The sequence below is a fragment of the Chrysemys picta genome, chromosome 1 (genome assembly GCF_011386835.1).
Source record: "Chrysemys picta bellii isolate R12L10 chromosome 1, ASM1138683v2, whole genome shotgun sequence".
Taxonomy (NCBI): Eukaryota; Metazoa; Chordata; order Testudines; family Emydidae; genus Chrysemys; species Chrysemys picta.
In genome coordinates, this window is record NC_088791.1 from 314731762 (window position 1) to 314755785 (window position 24024).

The 24024-nt window shown below is 40.9% G+C and overlaps 1 protein-coding gene across 3 annotated transcripts in view; it reads left to right on the forward strand.

Moving 5' to 3' along the window:
* Window positions 1–24024, forward strand: part of CRYL1 (crystallin lambda 1) — a 96904-nt gene that overhangs the window by 20398 nt on the left and 52482 nt on the right. For all 3 annotated transcript variants that reach the window (XM_065595238.1, XM_024105717.3, XM_005312219.5), the window contains exons 2-3: window positions 1658–1765; window positions 18673–18799. In XM_065595238.1, coding sequence (XP_065451310.1) covers window positions 1658–1765; window positions 18673–18799 — 235 coding nt within the window. The remainder of the gene's footprint in view (window positions 1–1657; window positions 1766–18672; window positions 18800–24024) is intronic.

Here is a 24024-nt window from a genome sequence, read left to right on the forward strand (position 1 = left end):
AGACAAAGTGTGGGGATGTTGTGAGAGGTGGGCAGCTATAACTACCTGAAACTAAGGCCTGGGTCCTTCTTGCACCAGTGTTGTGTTGACATCTTACAAGTGCTGTGCTCTCTGAGTGTGTTAGTCAAAGTATGGAATGGAGATTTTTAAAAGTATGCCAAAACTTGACTCCTTTCTTGGGATCAAGACACCACAATATATGGATTTCTCCTTAATATTGAAGGTGAAAAATAGTAAGCTTATAATAGTTTAAGAAGCACTTGACAAATACTTTAGTGATAACCACAATATAAGGATGCCACAGTGGCTAACAAGTTTTAATCCTAGATGGACCTTTGGTCTGACCCAGTACGGTCATTCTTATGTTCCATATCTGCATGGGTTCACTAAACAGCTTAGAAATTGATGAGAAATGGGTTTATTTTTTTTTTATGGAATCCTGTTTCTTTTTTCAGAGAAAGAGGAGAGAACAGATTTGTGCCAGCTCAGCAACATTGAACATGAAGTTAAATTCTGTTTTTGTTCCAATTATTTCCATTGTTTCCTTGTCTCCTTGAAAAGCTTCCTGTTTTGTTTTTAACTGAAGACTTTTCCAGTGTTCTTTTCTCTTCTGCCTTTCCTTTGCCTCCTGGCCTATTGCTGATTGTTTCTTTCATTACCAATGTTCTTCTTCACTGTTGATCACATGGCCTTGTAGAATGAAACTTTCCAAGTTTGTGGCATTCATGCAGTTCAAAGGAAAATACAAGAGCAGTTCCTCTCTTAGCAACAAGAGGAAGAATGGTGTAATAGTTAAAAAACACGTAAATGGAAGTAAGGAGATCTGGTTTCTATTCTTGACTAATGTCACACAGCAAATTTGTAACACAGCCAAGTAATTTAACCACTCTGTACATTAGTGTCCCTATTTGTTAAAGGAGGATAATGGGTCTTGGGAAGCTTAATTTGTTAATGTTTGTGAATTGCTTTGAGATCCTGGGCGAGTAGTGCTATAGAAATATGAACTATGATTGTGCTCTTCTCCACTCGTTTGTACCACGAATGTTGCAAGCTGTGACATGACCTCTCTAAAGGCTGTTGACTGAGCTCTCCTGCACAGGCTACTGCTTGGTGGCACACCTCAGCGTGGGAGTTCTTAGGCTGCTCTAACTCAAGCTTAGGGGTGTGTCCAGAATTAAAGGACACAAAGATGCCTTAAAGCCATGTTTGCCCCTCTACTTATCCCCTGCTGTACCTCCTGAACTGCACTGTCCATGAGGTATAGCTCAGAACAGAGTACTATGTTTTCAGTGACTTGTCACATCACTGAGAGCTTATTTTAACAGTTCAAATAAAAAACAAAACCAGAAATTATTTGTGCCCCCCTCTTTGTCCTTCCCTCTTCCAACCTTTCACTATTCCTTCCTCTTCTCTAGTTTCCCTCCTACCTGCCCCCGCAAAATCCTTTGGTGGCTGTGCAGCAGCAGTTGATTACTCATATAAATTATTATACTGGTGTTCTAACAAATAGAGGCCATATTGTAGTGTACTGCATTCAATGCACGTTTTTCCCAGGTAGGAAAAGTCAATACTCATTTAAATCAACAATCCGTTTGATGGTGCAGAAGTGAACTATGTAGTTACACACATAAACATTTTCTATTTATTTCCTCTTTAGCGGACTGATTGGTCGCAGCTGGACTATGGTGTTTGCTGGTGGAGGCTTCAGAGTGAAACTTTACGATATTGTGCAACAACAGATAACAAGCGCTCTGGAATACATTAGGTAGGTCACCTGATTTATTCGACTGAGATAAACTGGCACTACAACATAAATCTCTATTCAGGTCTAGCATTTACAATTATAAAAATATTCTGACCGCAATCCCCTTTCTTAAAAAAGGAGCCTAAAGTTCTCCATATCCATCTTTAGGCTCCTACGGGTTTTAATTTTCAAAAGTGCCTAATGACTTAGGAACACAAGTACCATTGAATTCAGTGGGATTGTGCTCTTAAGTCATTTAGGGGCTTTAAAAATTACTACCCGTAGGTGCCTAAAGATGGATATGAAGCTTAACCTCCTATTTTTGAAAACTTCAGCCTACAGGATCTTAGGGTTTAGTCACCCACAAATTCTAAACTTGGTGACTTCATAATTCAGGAATGGAGTACAAGAGAGAATTTGGTACCACTCTACAATTGTAAGCTGAAAATATATGCACGTAGAGGCTTTTGAATAAAAAGGAAGCAGAGTCTAAATCGTTTCCAAGATATCAATGGTTGTGTACCTCAATGATCACTGCTGGGTTCAGTGTTCTGTATCTATTAACAACCTGGCAGAAAGGTTTCAGAGTAGCAGCCAAGTTAGTCTGTATCCGCAAAAAGAACAGGAGTACTTGTGGCACCTTAGACTAACAAATTTATTTGAGCATAAGCTTTTGTGGGCTACGAAAGCTTACGCTCAAATAAATTTGTTAGTCTCTAAGGTGCCACAAGTACTCCTGTTCTTTCTTCTGGCAGAAAGGGTGACTAGTGAGGTAGCAAGTTTTACTGATGGATCAGTTATTGTTAATTAAAATGGGGAAGTGTTATAAAGAACTCAAGTATCAGGGGGTAGCCGTGTTAGTCTTAAAGGTGCCACAGGACACTCTGTTGCTTTTTACAGATTCAGACTAACAGAAGTATTGGGAGCATAAGCTTTCGTGGGTAAGAACCTCACTTCTTCAGATGCAAGCTTATGCTCCCAATACTTCTGTTAGTCTTAAAGGTGCCACAGGACACTCTGTTGCTTTATAAAGAACTGTAAGCCATCTTACGGCTAGTGACAATCTAGCCCTTATGTGATCGTGTGGGGGTGGGAGGGGGTACAGCTTTTCTCCCTCCTTCTTCTCCAATTTGTCTGCCAAGTTAGAGCTATGTGGATCTTTCCTCCAAGTGCTGGGGGGAAGCACAGAGGCTGAGAGGCAGGTACTACATCCCAAGGAACCAAGTTGGAGAGGTGACATGTAGCTAAGCTGGTTCTGGTGGGTGGAATGTGGGGAGGCAGAGCCAGCTGACTCTGTGGGGAGAGGAATATGAACCAAAAAGAGTTGTCACAGATTACACACCAGTGAACTAGGGTGGGCAGAAAGGCACAATGTCTTCTGTGGTTCTTTGTGGTGCAGTCCAGCTACCCACTGTTTTACTAAACTAGGAAATTGGGCAAAATGATGGGAGATGAGTCCTCCTCTTACTGTAGGCATGACTTTTGTTGTTGCTTTGTGATGTTTGTTGTGACATCAAATAACTTCATATGTTCTGGTGACACCATAACCCAATATAAATACCTTTATACCACAATATCACAGGTTGTGCCATTCTGACTTAGAGAAATCTGTGGTGGCTGTGAGGGAGTTAAATAAAATAAAGGCTGGACTACACTGAAAACTCCCATCAGTATAGCTACATCTCTCAGGGTGTGAAAAATTCACACCCTGAGAGATGTAGCTGTAGACAGTGCTAGATCGACAGAAGAATTCTTGTCAACTTAGCTACTGCGTCTTGGGGAGGTGGATTAACTGCAGTGATGGGAGAACCCCTTCCGTCGCTGTAGTGTGTGTCTACACTGAAGTGTTTACAGTGGCATAGCTGCAGTGTTTTGAGTGTAGACATATTTTAAGAAAAGGTTATGCGTGAAATACTGGCAAAACTCCCATGGACTTTAATGGGGTCAGGATTTCACCCAAGCACTTTCAGCACAGGAAAAAAAAAAGGCATAAAAGGAAATAGATTAGTTGGATGTTTCCACATAGTCTCTTCCTTCATGCATAACTCTCAAGGCACTCTGTAGTAAAAAGCAATACATGTCAAGAGACTTAATTCTTCTTTAACACAATATAATTAATTGGTGAAACTCAGTGACACGGCATATTTTAATAGAAGTAGATTGCTGAATGATTTTCTGAAACTCATTCAATATTTATACGAGTCAGAACAGATTGTGCAGTTACATTAGCTGATGTTTTGATGATAAAAATTATATTGGTAGTTCAAATTCACATTAGCATGAAAACTCTTAACACAGTGACTTTACAGCAGGCTGCTGTAATTCACTCTGAACTACTGCAATGATGCTGGTTTCTGCTACAGAAGCTGAAATATTTAATTGCAGTGAATGCTGAGTAAAATGATGATTTTACATGGTGTTTTTGAACGCATGTACTGTGTCTCCTACAAAACAAGTTGACAGGTACTCCTTTGTGAATTTGGTGTTATTGGTTTTCCTTATTTTTAACTCCTCTAAAAGAAGATTGGGGAAGACGTCAGCATATCTATCATGTTACACACCTTTAGAACTGAAAAAAGGGAATTTTGTTCCACTTTTGTATCAAATATCTACTGTTTTATGGTTCACATACCCTGAATTTATTGTATACAACTGTTTGAAACCATAAGAAATTTGAGTATACCAAAAAAAAAATGTGAAGATCACCCTTTTTACCAAGAGAGAATGTGTTTAAAAATAATAAATGACTGCAGATGCCAAATGACTTGTGCAAAGAAACAGAATAAAACTTGGGTATTCATCACTTTTTAGGATGTAAACCTGGTTTATAAAAGGAAAACGCAGAGTAATGGTTTGCAAACCATATCTGAAGCAAGTGTTTCAGGTTTTATGCAAGTCTTACACAATGGATATTAATTACCATGTATACAGCTGCAAAACAGACTAAATTATTTCCATCATACATAGCCCTGTGACTGGAGAGGAGAACCAGGTGGAGCAAGAATATCAATACAGCTGTCTCCATAATAATGTCAGTATTGAAAATTTAAAGCATGCCCTGTGGCAGGTGTGTTGACTAATAGAGTAGTTATATGCTAGGAAATAACAAATGAAATAATGAAATTTGGGCCCACTGTGGCAAGATTGAAAATATGGAGGTGTATCGGCCGGGAGCACACATCCAGCACATCAGCATAAGGTAAGGAAACAGGAATGTATAAGGTATAACTAAATGAGACAGATTTCCTGCCTAGCTAATCGTTATCAGGCACACAGCAGTTAGAGCTCTGACACAGAGGAAATGGGAGGAAAAGGGGAAGGTCATGCTGTAAAAGTGACACATCCAGCTAGAACTAACACTAGAAGCATTCTTAACAAGAATTCACTGTATTGGAACAGCCTAGAGGTGCTCATTTGAATGGACAAGTTAATGAAGAATTCTGCACCACACGAATTGCTAAATTCTCATGGTCTCTGTTCAGTAATGGTGCAACCTGCTGTGTAAAGTGTATACTGTAACATTTTTGCCATTCATTAAACTCCTTTCCTGCAAGTAACAGTCCCTTTGGTTTATGAGTACAATATTCTTTGAGGACAGCGTGTTAAAGTTGAAAGTTAGTGGGTTAGAAGACCAAGTAGTATCCTATTTCTGAGACTAAACACAGAACTCATGTATATTGCATTTGCTTATGAAAAGGCAAGAAGGAAGCTATATACAGTAATGGGAAGTCAGATTCCAAAAAGACTTTGCATGAATATGGCTTCATATTCTGTTCTATAAAATGTTTACACATTAGAAGTGTTTCATCCCACTGTGGACTGCTTAACTATGCAACTGAGATAAGAAATGTCTGAAAAGGATGACAAGTATTTTCCCTTAGGTCACTGATTCATGTTTTATGGAGCAATTTTTGTTCCACATCAACATTTAACTTATAAGGGAAAATAATGTAAAGGAAAACGTGAATTACCGGGCAAAAGAGGGGAAAAAAGGAACTTGTGTTAGTTTTGTGGTCAGTTTTTCTTCTTGCAGAAACTAATGTATTGTATTCTGATTGTAGCTGTGTGTGGCCGGCTTTTACCCATATATTATTGTATGTATTTTTAAGCATGCCACTTACAAAATTGCACCTCAGCTAACACTTAGAGATACAGAGGCAAGACTGGGTAACATTATTCTATATAAATAAAACACTATTCTCTATATCCAATTAATTAACTTTTTAAAAAGAATTCCAAAGCCTAAATTCAATAGAACAGACTCTTATGGAATCCTGAGTGGTAAAACATTGGACAGTAATCTTTCATCTCCTAATTATATCAATGGAAGTTATTGGCAAAATAAGTGGCAACAAATAGCATATATATCTTATAAAAGTTCTTTTTTGTCCCCCCATTTCTCCCTCATATTCACCAAATAAATAGAGATATTTCTGAGATGCCCTGAGAAGTTTGTCACTTTTTGAAGGGGTCCTGAGTAAGCTTATCTGAAAGTTGTTTCTTTGCTCATGCATTTAGTGAACTTGCCAAAAGAAAAACTAAGTGTTTGAGTTAAGAATTTAGAACAATGCAGTAAAAATGACCTAAGTATTAGAATACCTAGCCCTTGCACCAGCAACATGTTTAATTTTGGCCCTTCCTGGGGCTTGTGGTGGCTGCCCAGTCAGTAAGGGAGAGCTCCACTAGTCACTGTATGAAAGAAATGAAAACCAGAAGCTTTAAACCTAAAGTTAGGTTCCTGAAGCAATATTTAGGTACCTAAATAAATAGCCTGATTTTCAGTAGTGCTGAGCACCTATAAATCTTACTGAAGTTAGTGGGAGATGCAGGAGCTCAACAGCTTTGAAAATCAATCCGCTTTTAACCAGGAGCCTAGCTTTAGGCACCTAGCTTTAAAAATTCAGGCCTTAGTTTCTTTTGTTACATATATGAATTCATAAGTATTTTTCTATGTATTTTCTTTTTTTAATATAATCTGCACCTACCTTTTTGGTTTACCAGCTATAGAGAAATCTTGTGGTATCGGCGTGTGTGTAGCCTTGCTTAAACCAACAGACTCCCTAACCACCCGCTACCCTCAGATACATGGGCAGGATGCCCTCCGTCACTAGGCCATGGACTTCTACTTTCTGTAGGGCCTGAATCTATAGGACAAGTTAGGATAGTTCCTCCATCTCCCTTCCTCCCCACAGCTACAGGATATTCTATCACATAGGATCCCGCAATATGCTATTCCAGAACAAGACTTCGTGAGTTCTACCTATCTCAACCTCACAGCTTGAATTCAGTGCCTTATTGCCACTGCTGTTCAAGCCAACCATCCATCCGCATATCTCTCCAATCTGAGTCACAGCAGGAAGGAATAGACAGAGGAAAGACCAGCTTCTGGGTTGTGATCTTGTCATGTCTCAATGCCACATTGTCTATACTTGAATTTTATTTTTAACAAAAGAATCATGTAAAGAAATTCTTCCCAGAACAAGAGAATTTTCAGAAGTTTTTTGAAGGAAGTATCCTGGTTGCAAATAACACACCCTACTCATAGGCCTGCATTGTTGTACACTTTAAAATGTGATCTCCGGGCAGGGTTCATGAGCTCACTGTATATATGTACATTTTTCCCACTCCAATTGCCGCTCATCTTAGCATTATTTGTTGCTCTTTCTTTTAAAAACAGCTATCCACACAACTCCTTTGAACAATGGGCCCTCTTCCTTTACATAACATCTTAACTCCTCTCTCCCGGTCTCAGGAATCTCCTGCTCTCTTTTGCAGTCAGAGTCTAGGGTGGGTCCTTACAGGTGCTGGACAGAAGAGGGCAGAAAGTTCATAGGTCAGTTTTGGAATGTAAGCTCATATGTCACTACTGTCTGGAGCTGTGAAGTTGCCACTGGGGCTTGTCCTTATCTACCCCTCTTCCCAGTTAGCTCCACTTGCCCCTTTAACCCCATACAACTGTCTCTCACCCAAGCCATCAGTCTCCCAAAACAGCTCACAGAATCCAGAATTGCTGACTGAAATGGCTCGTCTGTGTAAATGTGCTGCCCCCTGGTGCTGCTGGAAGGAGGAAGGCAGACTGCTGTAGCTACTGACTCCTTGTTTGGGCTTGTCTAGTCCTTGCCCCTAACGCTGCTGAACATTGCTTCTGTTGCTCTTTTCTTCATGCAGGATGCTGGCGGCTCACCCTGGTAAATTTTTTGGATGGTTCCATCCACAGAGTACTCTGATGAGGGGTATGGTGGTAGCTTTAGCGTCATGTTGGGGCTCCTGTGACAGAAACTTTTGTCAGAGTAGCCTTCCCTTTTAACATAAGATCACCCCTTCACTGCCCTTCTCCAAAACCGGCAATATTTTGTTTCGTCTCTTGCTCATTTGATCAGAAGCAATAGCTAACTAACAAATCTCAAAAAGTATGCAGTACAACTGTAATAATTTCAAGCGCTTTCAGAGGGACTAAATGGGAAGGGACAGCATTGCTAGAATAGTATTTTTCAAGCTTCTAGAAATCAGGAAAGGTGCAAAATGAATAATCAGTAAAGCCAGTATCTTGACAGTGTATCTTCTTATAATTTTGTTTATTATGATACTGCCTAAGGACCAACCAAGAATGTGGCCCCATTGCGCTAGGCACTGTACAAATACAGGGTAGTAGATGGTCTCTGCCCTGAAGAGCTTACAATCTAAATAGACAAGATGGACGCAGGGTCGGGGGAGGGAGTGTAACACACAAGCAGAGTGTACAATGTGATGGCTGCAAAGTTGTTAGTTCCACAGTTTTTTGGGGTGTGCGTTTATTTAGGAGGGGATAAGCTAAATGGAAAGAGAAGCAAAGAGAGAGGGCACATTGAAGGGAAGGGACGTATGTGGGACAGGGTAGGGGAGAAGAGTGTAAGAGGGGCAGGTGTGGACCGACCTGTAGTGACAAAAGACTACGGGGAGGGGGAGAGGGTTGGCACAAACAGCCAATCAAGGCAGAGAAAGTACAGTCAAAACAGTTTTATTAATTAATAGGATATGTTGTTACATACCTCAAAACGGACTCCATCTGACATAGATTGGTAATATGAATATTAATAATCAGCAACAGAATTCCAGATGTGATAATACTGTGCACTTTGCAATGCCAAAATATTCTTGTCTCTCTCAGAGTAGTTTAAAATACTAAATGCTGGTGGAAAAGTACAGAAAACTATATCACATTTCTTAATCCTTTGTAACACATTTTGTTTTAACAAGAGGTATTTTGTTCCTTACCTTCACCTTCAGGGTACTTCAGGAATCTCTTTTTGCTTAGGCTAGTTGAAGCATGGGGCAAATGTGTAATTATGGGATTAATATATCACTCCTAATACCTTTTGGCAAGTTACTAACCTCTCTGTCTTAGTTTGCACACCTGTAAAATGGAGAAAATAATATCTAATTACCTGGTGTACAAGGGGTTGTTGTGAGGATTAAATAGTTAATCTTTCTATGGAACTTTGAAGATGTAAAGAGCTAATTATTAATAATTAGTGGTGATGGTCGTATTGAGTGGAGGCAATATTGTGTAGTAAATATGGCATGAGACGGGGGCCCAAGAGACTGAGGGTTTGTTCCCAGCGCTGCCACTGACCTGCTGTGGGACCTTAGGCAAGTTACTTCACCTCTTTGTGTCTCTGTTACTCTCTAACTGTTTGTCTCTCTTGTCTGTTTAGATTGTCTCCTGCTCAGTATATATACATTGTTTAGCAAAATGGGGGCCTTGATCCTGGTAGAGGCCTCTTGGTGCTACTGTAATAGAAATAGGAAAAACTATATTGCTCCAACACAAAATTGATTCAGGCATCACAGTGGTGACCCCTCCTTTTCTGTATTTAAAAAATGATTGGTAGCAAAATTTTGGCTGTAAAGACTTTTCCTTTGGATGTAGTACATATCAGTGCTGGGAGTTCTCTGCTTCTAAAAGGCAGGATTCACTCAGCTTACTACAGGGATTTCCTAAACACTTAGGACTGGTCTAAATCCAGAGGATGTAAACAAAAGGTTTAACTAAAGGTATTGCTTTTTTTTTTTTTATTGATTTAGTTAAACTGGTCCAGTTTTGTGAGTGGTGAAGCTTACATTGGTTTAAACCTGGCTTACAGCAGTTTAACAAAATAAGTTTACAAATAAATTACACCAGCTTAACTAAAGGTAACATCAAAAAGAAGAACAGGAGTACTTGTGGCACCTTAGAGACTAACAAATTTATTAGAGCATAAGCTTTCGTGGACTACAGCCCACTTCTTCGGATGTGTGTGTGTGTATACAAGACAAAAAAAAAAGGCAAATACAGTACAGCACTGTGTTAAACATAAACTGCTAAACAAATAAAGCAGCATTTTTCTTCTGCATAGTAACATTTCAAAGTTATATTAAGTCAATGTTCAGCTGTCAACTTTTGAAAGAACAACCATAATGTTTGTTTAGAGTTACAAACATTTCAGAGTTACGAACAACCTCCATTCCTGAGTTGTGAGTAACTCTGAGATTGTACTATACCATTTTTCAAATAAGATGTGGAAAAAACGGAAATTCAGAAAAAAGCTACAGAATGATTGGAGATCTGGAAAACCTGTCTTACAGTGAGAGACTAAAAAGCTCAATTGATTTAGTTTATCCAAGAAAAGGGTTAAGAGGTGACTTCATTACTACCTGTAAGTACCTACATGGAGAGAAGATTTCTGATGATAGAGAGCTCTTTAATCTAGCAGACAAAGGCATAACAAGAAGTAATTGCTGGAAGCCGAAGCTAGACAAATTCAAACTAGACATGAGATGTATTTTTAACAGTGAGGGTAATTAACCATTGGAATCATTTACCTAAGGGTGTGGTGGATTTTTGATCTCTTGAAATCTTTAAATCAAGGTTGAATGTCTTTCTAAAAGGTATATGCAATAGCTAAAGTTATGGACTTGATGCAGACATTACTGGGCAAAATTCTGTGACCTGTATTATTCAGAAAGTCAGACTAGATAATCATTATGGTCCCTTCTGGCTTTTAAAAGCAATGAATCTAGATGAGTTTGTAAGTAGAATTAACACTCTGTCCAGCAGAGGTCATTGGTGCACAATACTATACATAAGCAAGCCAGTGCATTACAGACTACTTAAAACTAATGTAAGGAATAAGAAAGGCCATGGGAAATCTCTCTTCCTTGCCCACCACCAAGAGATTCCAGTCTAGGAAGTCACTGCCCATGATCCAAAGAACTAACAGTTTAAGACAAGACACAAGTAAGTATTATAAACCATACAAGAGAAGGGGGAAAAAGGAGACAGAAATGACAGTAATAACTTTTCATCATTATGTGTGCACCTTTGGATATATTTGAATAATAACTGGTATTTATTAAAAGCACTCTTAACGCTGACCTCTAGTTAGCCATTGTTAATTGGCTGGGTTTTTTTGTAGAAATGGGTCTTGAGGCTGGACTGTAAGGATAAGAGGGCTGTGGCCTTATGGGTTCGTTCAGGGATGGTGTTTCATGTGCACAGAGCAGTGTTTAAGAAAGAACCTGGAGGGCTAAAGGGGAGATGAGAGCTTGGAAGCTCAGTCTATATGAAACGTTTCGATTTCAATAAATCTGTATTCTCCCACAGAAAAATAGTCTATCAGAGAATTTCCAATCAGCTCTAAGTTTCAGGCAGAAAAGGTCTGATTCTTCTTCGAGTGCTGGTTCCTGTATGTATGGGCACACGTGCTCACGTGCATGAGACTGGAGATTTATAGAAAGAAGCGTCCGTTGGTCCATATGTGTGCAGTTTTTCTCTTTGTGTTCCAAACCGAGGGCATAAAGGGTGATGTGGACCGATGTCTCTCCAGTTCCTTCTTACCTCTGTTTGTCCTGAGTCAGAATACTGTGTCCACTATGATCTTCCTCTACAGTGAATGCATATTGTAAAAAGTTTTTGGTAAGTTTAGACTTAGTGTTTTTATCGTTCGTTTAGTCTCCCATCTGTGGGAGCTTCTCCCCAAGGAGGACTATGCCAAGAGCCCTGTGTCTCCTGCCTCTGTTCCTTATCCATCAGTGACAAGCTCCAGCGCTGCCTTTACTGCTATGGGGGGCTCACATTGCCACCAAGTGCAGCACCTGCGGCTCCCTACCCTCTTCAATCTTGTGAGGGACAGTAGCACCTTGTGGATCAGGTCATGAGGCCCGAGTTGGATCAAGGCCGAGAAGATCCCACCCCCTGTATAGACTGTGAGCAGTGCTCCTCTGAGCACAAGGTTCAGAGTAGAGGCAAAACACTTAAGCCTAAGAAACCCTCTCATGAGAATCGGGGACATGACCATAGCATAAGGACAGAGCCTCATTCAGATGTGCCTCTAAGAAAAAAGGATTCCCTTCCCATCTTGGTCCAAATCAGGTGAGTCCTTGAGCACAGGTCCTAAGGAATTAGGCCTGCACATACATCTTCTTCCTTTGAGTCTTACCTTCCATAGAAGAAGATGTATCAGTGCTGATTCTAGCGCTGTCCATGGACAAAAAGATCAGCACCCACCAGTCCGGTCTGGAAGCTCTATGCTGGACCCCCATTTGACAGTTCCAGAACATTCCCTGTGGGATCCTCTGAGTACCAGACCTTTGGACACCCCTGATTCATTGGTTCCCATCTCAGGGACTCCTCAGACTGGACTGAAACCTTTACCTCACCAGAGGATATTTTCACTCTGCCCTATCCACAGGCTCCTCTTCTATTGGCCTGAGTCCTTAGAAACATTTCTACACCCAAAGAGACCATCTTTACCTGTCCTCCTTCCCCTCTGCTTGGTATCCTATCTGATTCGCGTAAGAGAAGGAACTGGAAAGGTGTCAGTCTCAGCTGCCCTTTGTGCCCTCAGTTTGGAGCACGAGAAGAACAACTGCACGTGCACAGACCAACAGACATTACTTTCACAAATCTCAGCCGCATGGAGCACATGCATACCCACTTGTGGAATATAGATAGGAACAACACATATTGAAAAATCTCCAATTACAGGTCAGTCATTTCCATTTTCTGTCATAGTTATGGTGAACTCTCAATATTGTAGATGCATTTGCAATCAAAACAGGCAAGAATTTATGAATAGAATAAAAGTCTCAGCAGAAGGTTAAAAATGTGCATATACTAAAATGTAACTTCTAATGCCGATTATGGATTTAAGCAACTGCAGGGAGTTGCAAGCCAAACTGACCCCAGAAATTTTGTTCTCATTTCAGACTTCTGGTTTCATTCCCCTAACAAAGAATTAATTACTGGATTTTTTTTTTCAGTACAGATGCTCAAGAGAGAATAGGAATGCAGTATCTCTGGCTGTTCACCCAGGCTTGCACTTCTTAGATTGGAAGTTAAAGATCATTGTGTCATTGATCCATTTTCTTTTTGTTTTTGTTGGCATTGTCGACTCTACAGCACAGTAAAACTTATCCAAAGTTACTTACAAAAAAAAAAATGTGAACTCTATTTAAAGAAAAAGCCAAAGTCAATAGGAAAAAGTTATTTTAAAAATCTTGAGCCAGAGTACATGCTGACATCTTGCATGTTCCAAACAATGACTAGCCTCGTTGTTCTTTCTAGTATAATAGCAATTCCACCTTCTTTATAATCCATCGAGCACATTTGGAGTTAAAGGCCATAACTAGGGCTTCTTTAGGGTTTATTTAACTTTATTTTTCAAGGTTTGTTTTTAGCAGTTTATGTTCTATGTAGATGTACAAAAATCAGGCGTTTTGAGGGGTTTCTCTTTGATACTGTATTGGGAAGACTTTCTCTTGGTAGCTTGTTCTGATGGTTAATCACCCTCACTGTTAAAAATGTCAGAAAATGAATGACTGTTTGGTTATTTAATTTACCAAAGGTAAATGAAGCAAATATTTATGAAGTCATTGGGAGGTGAACTATCTCCAGTTTAACAGGTTAATCATTAATATTTGGAGGATTTTCTTGCCATGCTGTATTAGGAGAACATCACCAGACAGACATTTAATTTGTTTTATTTAACTAAAACAACAACATTATGTATTCTGGATTTTTGTCTTCAACAGCAAACATATACTATTTTAACAAAACAAGCATATGAATTTTTGAATTTAGTTAAACATTCAAGTTTATTAAAATCAGGTTTGTTTTTGTTAAAATTGTTTAACTAAAATAGTTAAATGAAATATAAAAAAAACCCCAAAATTAAATTGACTATATTAGCCAGGTCAACATGAGAAACTTAAAATATTGGCTTCTGCAGCTAACTCAGTCGTCTTCACCTTCATTTTCCTGTTTGTTCATAATCTGGAAAAGAAAAACAAGCTTTCTTTCCTGCTTTTTCAGGTCCCAAACGATTTCTCAGTTTTGAATTAATTAGCCCAAAGGAAGAAAATATTCTTTCTACACCAGCAGAAGAAGTTACTGCTGTTAAGTGAGATTATAATTTCAACAGTCTCTGAATCCAAGTGCTTAAGTGACTTCCACCAGTTCACTGGTGTGACTTTCTTTAAAACATCATCAGCAAATATATATTTCTTGAATGGTTCACCCTTAGCTCTGAAGTTTATTATAGTTTGCATTATGGAGGGATGATTTCTGGATGTCCATGTCATAGCCAACTCCTCTTCTTCAGCAGTTAAGGTTTGACCCTGGTACCGAGTATTGAGAATAGTTGCAAAAAATGAGCTGGAGATAGTGCTTGTCCCATTCGTTTTTTTTAATGCTTGTAATTTAACTCCGTCATTGCATATTTCTCTTTTTAAGATCTCACTCAGTTCCTTCCAAATTTCAACAGCATCAGCAATAAAACTGCTATTTCTCTGCATTTTGTTCAAGGCTACAGAAATAGGCTTCAGGGTACTCAGCATGTGTTCAACATTTCTCTTAAGCCCAATGTTGAGAACTTTGGCTGGAACAGTGCCATCTATTTTTTCACGATTTTGTTCACAAATTGTCATCAGACTAGGCCAGTTCTTGATATAGTGCTTAAAACAGTCCACTACTGAGTTCCATCACATGTCTTGTGGGAGAGTTAGCTTGGTTCCTCCCACTTTTTTCAGCGCAGCTGCTGCAAAGTGGTTGTTATGGAAATATTTTGCAATTTCAACAATATTAGTCTTTATTTCTGGAACACTGAAGTCTTTGGCTAGGAGGTGCATCAAATGAGCACTGCAACCGTATGTTATTAGCTTGGGACTCTCTTCTAAATAATTTCTTCTCATCTTGGATACATTTGCAGCATTTTCTGTGACCAAGCTGCGTACTAGACATTTGAACTTTTTTCCCCACAGTTTGTTACAGCTTTTACTGCTACTTTTTGTAAGTATTCTGCTCTGGGTGCATTTCCTGATGTATCAATTGTTTCTGTAAGGAAGACATTCCCTTCTTCTGTTGTCACACAAGCACATACAATAGGATCATTGTGGACATTGCTCCACCCATCAAGACTCAGGTTAACAATTTTACCCTCTAGACCTTTTGCACACTGCTCAATTTCTCTTTCATACACTTTATCCCGCAATTTGCCTGCAACATCTGCTCTGTTGGGTGGACGGTATCCTGGTCTTAATGACTGAACATGTTAATAAAGTGTGGGTTCTCAATCATTTGGAAAGGAGAGTTTGTTGCATAAGCAAACCGGGCAATTTTTTTTATCAGTTACCTCTTTTTTTAATCTGCTGGTACTTATCACAAATTTATCTATGGATAAGAGATTCTGGATGATGGAATTTTTTTTTTTTCTTTTTGCTACAGATGATATACTGTGGCTACGTGACATACATGATGTGACTGAAACACTATCATTGGCAGATAACTCTGAAACTATAGAAAATGATTGTGATCTTGAAGGTGGATAGTCTTCGGAATCCTGTATGTTAAGGATGGATTCATCTAAAAAAAAAAAAAAAAAGTCAATGCAGTTAATTAATTATTATTACCATACTGCTCATTTAGTATTACTCATTGCATTCACTGACACTCAGTACTACTTTAAAGGTGAAATTGCGAAAGGAAGATCTGCCTATTTCAGCTATTTATTTTTTATCACAACTGCATCTAAAATGAGAGTACCATAGAGTAACAACTATATTTTTTTGCTCAAACATGAGAATTCAAGAATAGTCCAGAAGGAAGACAGGCAGTCCTTAAGAAAGAAGTATGAAATAAAAAAGTTTACGAACCTGAAGATCCTGCATGTTCAGACATGTTCCTTTCATCATCTTCAACGCAGCTTCCTCCTGAGAAGGTACACTTCTCTTGATGTTGTTTCATGTGGGCACCCAGGCCTTGCATTTCTTTGTTGCACTGTTTGCATTTTGCACGCATGCCTTTCTTACCCACATTAAAATATTCCCAAACTGGGTCTCTTTTACAGCCTGCTGCCATTATAGGTTTTCCCTTCTAGTGAGAGAATGGTATGGTAGAGTTCAAATCAATGAAGGCTACACTCAGAAAGACCTCAAGACTTCTGGAATATGCTGTTCAAACAGTTTCATTTTTGTTTCTACTGCCCGTCCCACCGTTCTCACATTTATCTCCAGACTTCTTCTCCTTGTCTAGATCTATTCCGCCCGCAACAATCTTATATTCATTGAACTTTTTGAAACTTTGCACTTTTAGAGAGAGATAAGGGATTGAGTCTGCGTACACAAATTTGCAGAGGGACAATAGGGTTGAGGTCTGGTATTTCTCACCTCTATATTTTATTTATTTATTTTATTTTAAAACATTTTTGTGGTTAACAAGCATGTTATCTCTGGAGACACAAATCCACAGTTTGAGAACTGCAAAACTAAGCATCTCTGATGGTATCTTCTAGACCAGGGGTCAGCAACCTTTCAGAAGTGGTGTGCTGAGTCTGCATTTATTCACTCTAATTTAAGGTTTTGCGTGCCAGTAATACATTTTAACGTTTTTAGAAGGTCTCTTTCTATAAGTCTATAACATATAACAAAAGTATTGTTGTATGTAAAGTAAATAAGGTTTTTAAAATGATTAAGAAGTTTCATTTAAAATTAAATTAAAATGCAGAGCCCCCCAGACCAGTGGCCAGGACCCGGGCAGTCTGAGTGCCACTGAAAATCATCTCGCGTGTCGCCTTTGGCACGCATGCCATAGGTTGCCTACCCCCGTTCTAGACTGAGCACTGAGTTCCATTGGGTAGATAGAAAGATTAACTTAAATAATCTATACAGAAGCTCCTGGAACCACATAAGATTGGGTCCCTAATCCATGAACTATTGGAACTCATTTACAAAACTTTTCTTAAACATTACATGAACATATCGTCTCATACTATAGAATTAGAATTCATAATTCCTATTCCATGATGAGATACATTATAGCTCAAGAATATCTTAATTAAAACTATCTTTAGATTGCTTTTTTCCTCAAAAAGCATTTATCCAAAATATCCGATTTAAATAAAAAAAATCAGATTTTTTTTTTAAATCATTGATTTTTATCCACTCTGGCTTCCAGTCATTGGTTCCTTTTATGTCTTTCTTCACTAGAATAGAGAAGCTTATAGTACCCAGTATTTTCTCCCTGTGGAAGGTACTTACACCTTGAAATCAAGTCCCCTCTCAATCTGCTTTTCGATAAGCTAAACAGATTGACCACTTTAAGCCTCTCGCTATAAGGCATTTTCTCCAGCCCTCAAATCACTTGTGTGGCTTTTCCAAGTTTTCAATATTCTTTTAAAAATATGGGCACCATAACTCTACACAGTCTTGTCAATACTGTACAAAGATTAAAGATACTGTACACCTCCCTGTTCTTGCTCCCCTGTTTATATATCCAAGGATCGCATTAACCCTACTTCCAACATCATCACACTGACATTTCATGTTGAGTTGTTTGTCCACTATGACCCTTTAAAACCTTTTCAGGACAGAGCCCCCAAATGCAGTAGGTATGGCCTCCGTTCCTTGTTCCTAGATGTGTTAATTTGCAGTGTATCACAATTAAACAATAGAGATTAATCTTAAAAAAGAGATTTGAAGGAAGACAGAGTAGTGGCTCAGATAATTGATTTGGAGAAGGTACATCATAGGGACAAGCCCCACAAAATTGCATTTAAAAACATATTTCTAAATTATATGAGAGTAGGAGATTCCTCTGACAGTGGCTTTTTTCCCCTAAGAAAGCAAAGGTTAAATAGAAAATGCATTCTTTCCAGGCTATGACCATGTACTAAATTCTAAAACACGGATCGGCAACCTTTGGCATGCGACCCACCAGGGGGTTTACCCTGGCAGGCTGCGTGCCAAAGGTTGCCAATCCCTGTTTTAAAACAAACCATAGTTAACTTCATGTTATAAACACATGAAATAGTAGGTTTACAATAGAACAGACCTCTACTTTCATAAAATAGTGCTTGATACTCTACAGTCCATTAATGCAGAGTATGTTCCCTCTTTCTGTAGAAATTGATCTGTCCTAAAATACAGACACTTTATGTGTAGTCGGCTTGGTGATACAGTCCCATTTCAGGGTGGACCATTTATTGCCCCTACCACCAGCACAACCACAGTAAGGGCCTGATCCTCTTTACATTGAAGGGAATAGCAAAACTCTCATTGTTTTCAATGGTGCAGGATCACACAGTTTGATTATTTAAAAAGTTGATGGAACCAAGAATGATCCTAGAGCCCCATTGAGGAGGACATAAGAGGGTAATAAAAAGCTGTGAGTAGGGGTCATGTACCTTTCACCCCTCCCTCCCCAGTGATTTCACCTGTGCTTTCCTTATCTCTTTTCTCTCCTCCAGCTGGGAAGCATTAACTGTTAACCATGCACTTAAACTTATCAAACTCATAAAGTGACATTGCAAAATAACAAAAATACAGTTTTCAAAGAATGGCTAGACGTGGTTGCCAACTGGTAAAAAGAGCATGTGATGTAACAAATTTATATGCGTATTCTGTGTTTTCACTAGCAAAGAAATGAAGGAGCTGGAAAAGTCAGGAATGCTGAAAGGAACTCTGAATGCAGAGAAGCAATTCTCTCTCATTAGTGGCTGTACGGATTTAAAGACAGCAGTAGATGGTGCTATGTTCATTCAGGTGAGCTGAGGACTTTTCCATTTCTAGCAAACAAAGGTTATTGCAATATTTTGTGGTGTTCGGTTGGGGGCAAACTGTTGAATACACACGTAAGCAGTAAACATTAAACCTATATATATCGTCATTTATATGCTTAACTCATTTTTATTTGAAAAAAAAATTGTCATGCAACTGATATGAGACTTAAAATCCTGATGCCTTATCAGGGTTCATAATAATATTTGCTAGCTAAGCTCTGTTATAACCCATTAGCAAAGTCTGATCATTTAGAACCTTATAGCAGTTGGCTAAAAGTGAAAAATTATTTGAATTCATCTTATTCACTTTCTGCCAGAACTTAAGAATCTTTGCACTAGACCATTTTATTCCTTTTGTCTTGGTTGTCAGTCTGCACCCTTCACTGTACACAAATTTGTAAAAAGTGGCCACACTAAGTTATTTGTGTCTCATGCAACAAAAATGATTAAAGGTCTAGATAACATGACGTATGAGGAAAGATTGAAAAAATTGGGTTTGTTTAGTCTGGAAAAGAGAAGACTCAGAGGGGACAACAGTTTTCAAGTACATAAAAGATTGCTACAAGGAGGAGGAAGAAAAATTGTTCTTCTTAACCTCTGAGGATAGGATAAGAAGCAGTGGGCTTAAAATGCAGCAAGGGAGGTTTAGGTTGGACATTAGGGAAAAATTCCTAACTGTCAGGGTGGTTAGCACTGGAATAAATTGCCTAGGGATGTCGTGGAGGTTTGTAAGAGCAGGTTAGACAAACACCTGTCAGGGGTGGTCTAGATCAGGAGTGGGCAAACTTTTTGGCCTGAGGGCCACATCGGGTTTTGTAAATTGTATGGAGTGCTGGTTAGGGGAGGGGGTCGTGGCCCTTCCCCCCCATCCTATCTGCCCTCCCCTCCCCCCCCAGGACTCCTGCCCCATCCAACCCCCCCGTTCCCTGACAGCCCCTCTGGGACCCCTGTCCCATCCACACTCCCCCACTCCTTGTCCCCTGACCTCCCCCGGATCTCTGCCGCCCCATCCAACCCCTCCTCTCATTCCTGACGGCCCTCCCGGGGCCGCCCAGAGCATTGCTCCCGCAGTGGAGCGAGTGAGCTGAGGCTGTGGGAGGAGGGATAGCAGGGAAGGGGCCGGGGGCTAGAGTTGGGAGACTTCTGTTCCCCTCAGGTCCTGCTGAGAGGGCCTAAAGCTTAGCAAAGATTGTAAATAGGCAGGAGCACAGGGGACTGTGGTGATATTAGTGGAGAGAAATAGAAATAACGTGTCAGTAAGAACACCCCTGGTGGAGTCTGTGAAGTTTCTGCAGCAAACTGGATGGGGGAGGAGCCAGGGCCCTGTTACAGGTATTTTCTCATGAATCCATACTTTATTGTTAATATGAGTCAGCCACTCCAAGATGGAATCCCTGTCGTGCTTGATCAGCTTAGCAGCTATAAGACAAATACTGGCAGCATGGCCATTCTTGAGCTTACAGGCTGCCCTTTGAACCTCCTTGACAGGGACATCCTCTGTGTTACATGGAAAGGCAGTCACTGGACTCTTGGGTGCTCCTGCAGCTCCAGATCTGCAGCTCTGATGTGGTTAAGACGCCTGTCATAGGTTTCACCCCCACTCTGGACTTTAGAGTACAGATGTGGGGACCTGCATGTGAACCCCTAAACTGAATTACCAGCTTAGATCTGGTCTGGCTGCCACCACTCAAATAGTTTGAGTCATTTGGGAAACTCTGTCTTCCCCCACAAAAACCTTTCCCTCCCTGGGTAGTCTTGAGAGACTCTTCCACCAATTCCCTGGTGAACACTGATCTAAACCCCTTGAATCTTAAAACAAGGAAGAATTACTCATCTCTCCCCCCTCCCCCAATCCCTGGTGAGTCCAGATCCAATCCCCTTGGATCTAAAAACAAGGAAAAAAATCAATCAGGTTCTTTAAAAAGGCTTTTAATTAAAGAAAAGAAAGGTAAAAGAAAACCCTCTGGGAGATTAGCTTACAAGCTGATCTCACAGACAACAGATTCAAAACACAGAGGATGTTCCCCTGGGCAAAAACTTAGTTACACAAAAAATAACCAATTTGATTATTCCCTAATGCCCAAGACAAGTTATAAAAAGAAAATAAACAAACCTATTTATTCCTTTTCTAATACTCACTTCTCTGATAACAGGCTGATTCCTTGATCTTTTCCACTCCGGCTGAAACTGACGCTAAACAAAGGAAACTTCCCTCCTTCCTTTTGAAACATCTTAACCCCCCATTGGTTCCTCTGGTCAGGTATCAGCTAGGCTAGGTGAATTTCTTAACCCTTTACAGGTAAAAGAGGCATTAACCCTTAACTATCTGTTTGACAAAGCTTATGAAAGTTTTCTCTCTGTCTAGTCAGACATTCTGCCCTGGGGTTCAGTATGTTACCATGTCCATCTTTGACAAGCAAAGGTTTGTTTCATGGACTGGCTTTTAAGTTGTGCAGTTCTTTATAGACAGTGCTGTAGTTGTTTCTGGCAGATGCAGCTTTCATCAATTGAGCCTTCTTTGCCCAAAACGTCTTACTGTCCTGTTTTAAAGCTGTGTTATGCAAGATATTGAGGAGTTGGTATTCTTGGTTGGTCCTGTTTAAGCAAGTCATACATCATTTTTCTATGCTATCCAGGGTCTGTTGGCCGATCCATTGATGTTTGGGTCTCCGTTGCCTTTTCCCCAGCACTTTGTTGGTGACAGCCATAACAGAAGACTGGAAACAGTCCTATAAATTGTTTATTTGCTTGTGTTCAAGGCTTTAATCTGCAAGGGCAAGAGCAGAGGTGGGCAAACTTTTTGGCCTGAGGGCCACATCTGGGTGGGGAAATTGCATGTAGGGCTGGGGTTGGGATGTGGGAGGGAGTGCAGGGCATGGGAGGGAGTGGGGTGTGCAGGAAGGGGCTCAGGGCAAGGGGTTGGGGCAGAGGAGGGGTGTGGGGTGTACAAGGGGGCTCAGGGCAGGGAGTTAAGGTGCAGGAGGGGTGTGGGAGGAGGCTCAGGGCAGGGGCTAGGGGTGCAGGAGGGGGCTCAGGACAGGGGGTTGGGGTGCAGGAGTGGTTTGGGCTCTGGCCCAACACTGCTTACCTTGAGCAGCTCCAAGGTGGCAGCAGCGCGCAGCGGGGCTAAAGCAGGCTCCCTGCCTGCCCTGGCCCCACGCCACTCCTGGAAGTGGCTGGGGCCACGTCCCTGCAGCCCCTGGGGGCGGACGGGGGACAGAGGGCTCACCTGCGGGTACCTCCCCTGAAGCTCCCATTGGCAGCAGTTCCCTGTTCCTGGCCAATGGGAGCTGCAGGGGGAGGTACCCGCAGGTGAGAGCAGCACCCAGAGCCCTCTGTTCCCCCTCCCCCAGGGGCCGCAGGGACGTGGTGCTGGCCGCTTCTGGGAGTGGTGCGAGACCCACGGCACCACAGGGGTGGCAATCCCGCAGGCCGTATCCAAAGCCCTGATGGGCCAGATCCGACCTGCGGGCTGTAGTTTGCTCACACCTGGGCTAGAGCATCAAATCGTTTGCAGATTTCAGCCTGGTATACCATTTTGACAGCAGCCCCAGCATTTTAGGGGCTTTGGAATTGCATCATCTCCTCTCTTCCAAGATTCCCCCACCCAAAATAAATAAATACAACCTAAAATCCTCTAGAGGATTTCCCTGCATAAGATCATGCTGGATCTCTCTCTCTCGGGGTTGGGGCAGTGTTTTGCAATGTTGTTGTAACCGTGTTGGTCTCAGGATATTAGAGGCTCGAAAGCCTGTCTCTTTCACTGTAGAGGAGCGGACTCACCCAGCAGCGCCTCCTGCTGGTGACTTCCGGGAATTAGCTCGTTCCAGCTCCAGAGCTCCCTCTGCAGGCTGGTGATCCGCCTGTCCTCTGGCCCCCGTGTCCCTCCCTGGAGTGGGGTGCTGCCCCCTGGCAGTAACCCCACAATCTTAGGGTCTCCCCTCCCCGGGGACCCCTCCACCCACTATTCCCACCTCACCTTAGTATAAGGCTACTCCCAGTCATAGTCTAGCCCCACGCCCTGGGGCAGACTACAGTATCAGCCACTCATCACTGGCAAGGTTGGGTTTGGACCTGCTGCCTTTGCTTACCCCTGGGCTGCCCTCTGCCGCCAGTACCTGTTGGCCCAATGCTAGGCCACAGCCTGGGGCTTTCCAGGCTGGAGCTCCCCAGCTCCTCTGCCTTTCCCCAGCCCTGCTCCACTCAGGCACCCTGTCTCAAGCTCCCTGCAGCCAGGCCCTTCTCTCTCTTTCTGAACACAGAAAGAGACTGTTGAGCTCCTGGCTCCCAGCCTTTATAGGGCCAGCTGGGCCTGATTGGGGCGTGGCCCAGCTGCAGCTACTTCCCCAATCAGCCCAGTAGCTTTTCCCTTTTCCTCAGCCCTCTGCCAGGGCTGTTTTAAGTCCTTCCGGGCAGGAGCAGGTGACCACCCTGCTATATTTACCAACAGAATAAAAGGTCCAATAAAAGATATTACCTAACCCACCTTGTCTCTGTTATACATGTGTAAAGTACTTCAGCTATCTAGTTAATAGGCTATATTAAAGGATACAACATTGAAGCGGAAGATGGGGGAGGTTAATTAAGTAATGTAGTTCTGAAAATTAGTGTCCATGTACCCTGCCTTGTATTTTATATTGAGTAAAGTTGAACAGACACTTGTAAGGCAGTTACTTGTTCTGAACAGCATGCAATAGATTTCAAGTACAGTAATCTGAAATTGAAGGAACTAGAACACTGATAGCCTATTTGTTTTCTCAACTGTAGAAAAGTACAAAATGTTTCTTTCAAGATTCTGGATTTCACCTTACTGAGTTAGTGGTTATCTGTACAGTATCATATGGGTAGAGATTTTTCTGTCATTTTAAGAGCCAGTGTATTTAGCAAGTATCAAATTTCATATTAGTATGAGCTAAAGCATATTGGATATCTGAGTAGTTTTTGTTTCTTTAGCCTTGAGAAGACTTGCAGCAACTGAGTTAGGAGTTAGTCATTATATTAAAAAACAGCTAGGTTGGCCAACATTTTAATGGATGCTTTATAATACCTGTATAATAAAAGAAAGTAACTAGGGCTGTCGATTAATCGCAGTTAATTCACGCAGTTAACTCAAAAAAATTCATCACAATTAATTGCACTATTAAACAATAGAATACCAATTGAAATTGATTAAATATTTTTGGATTTTTTTTACATTTTCAAACATAT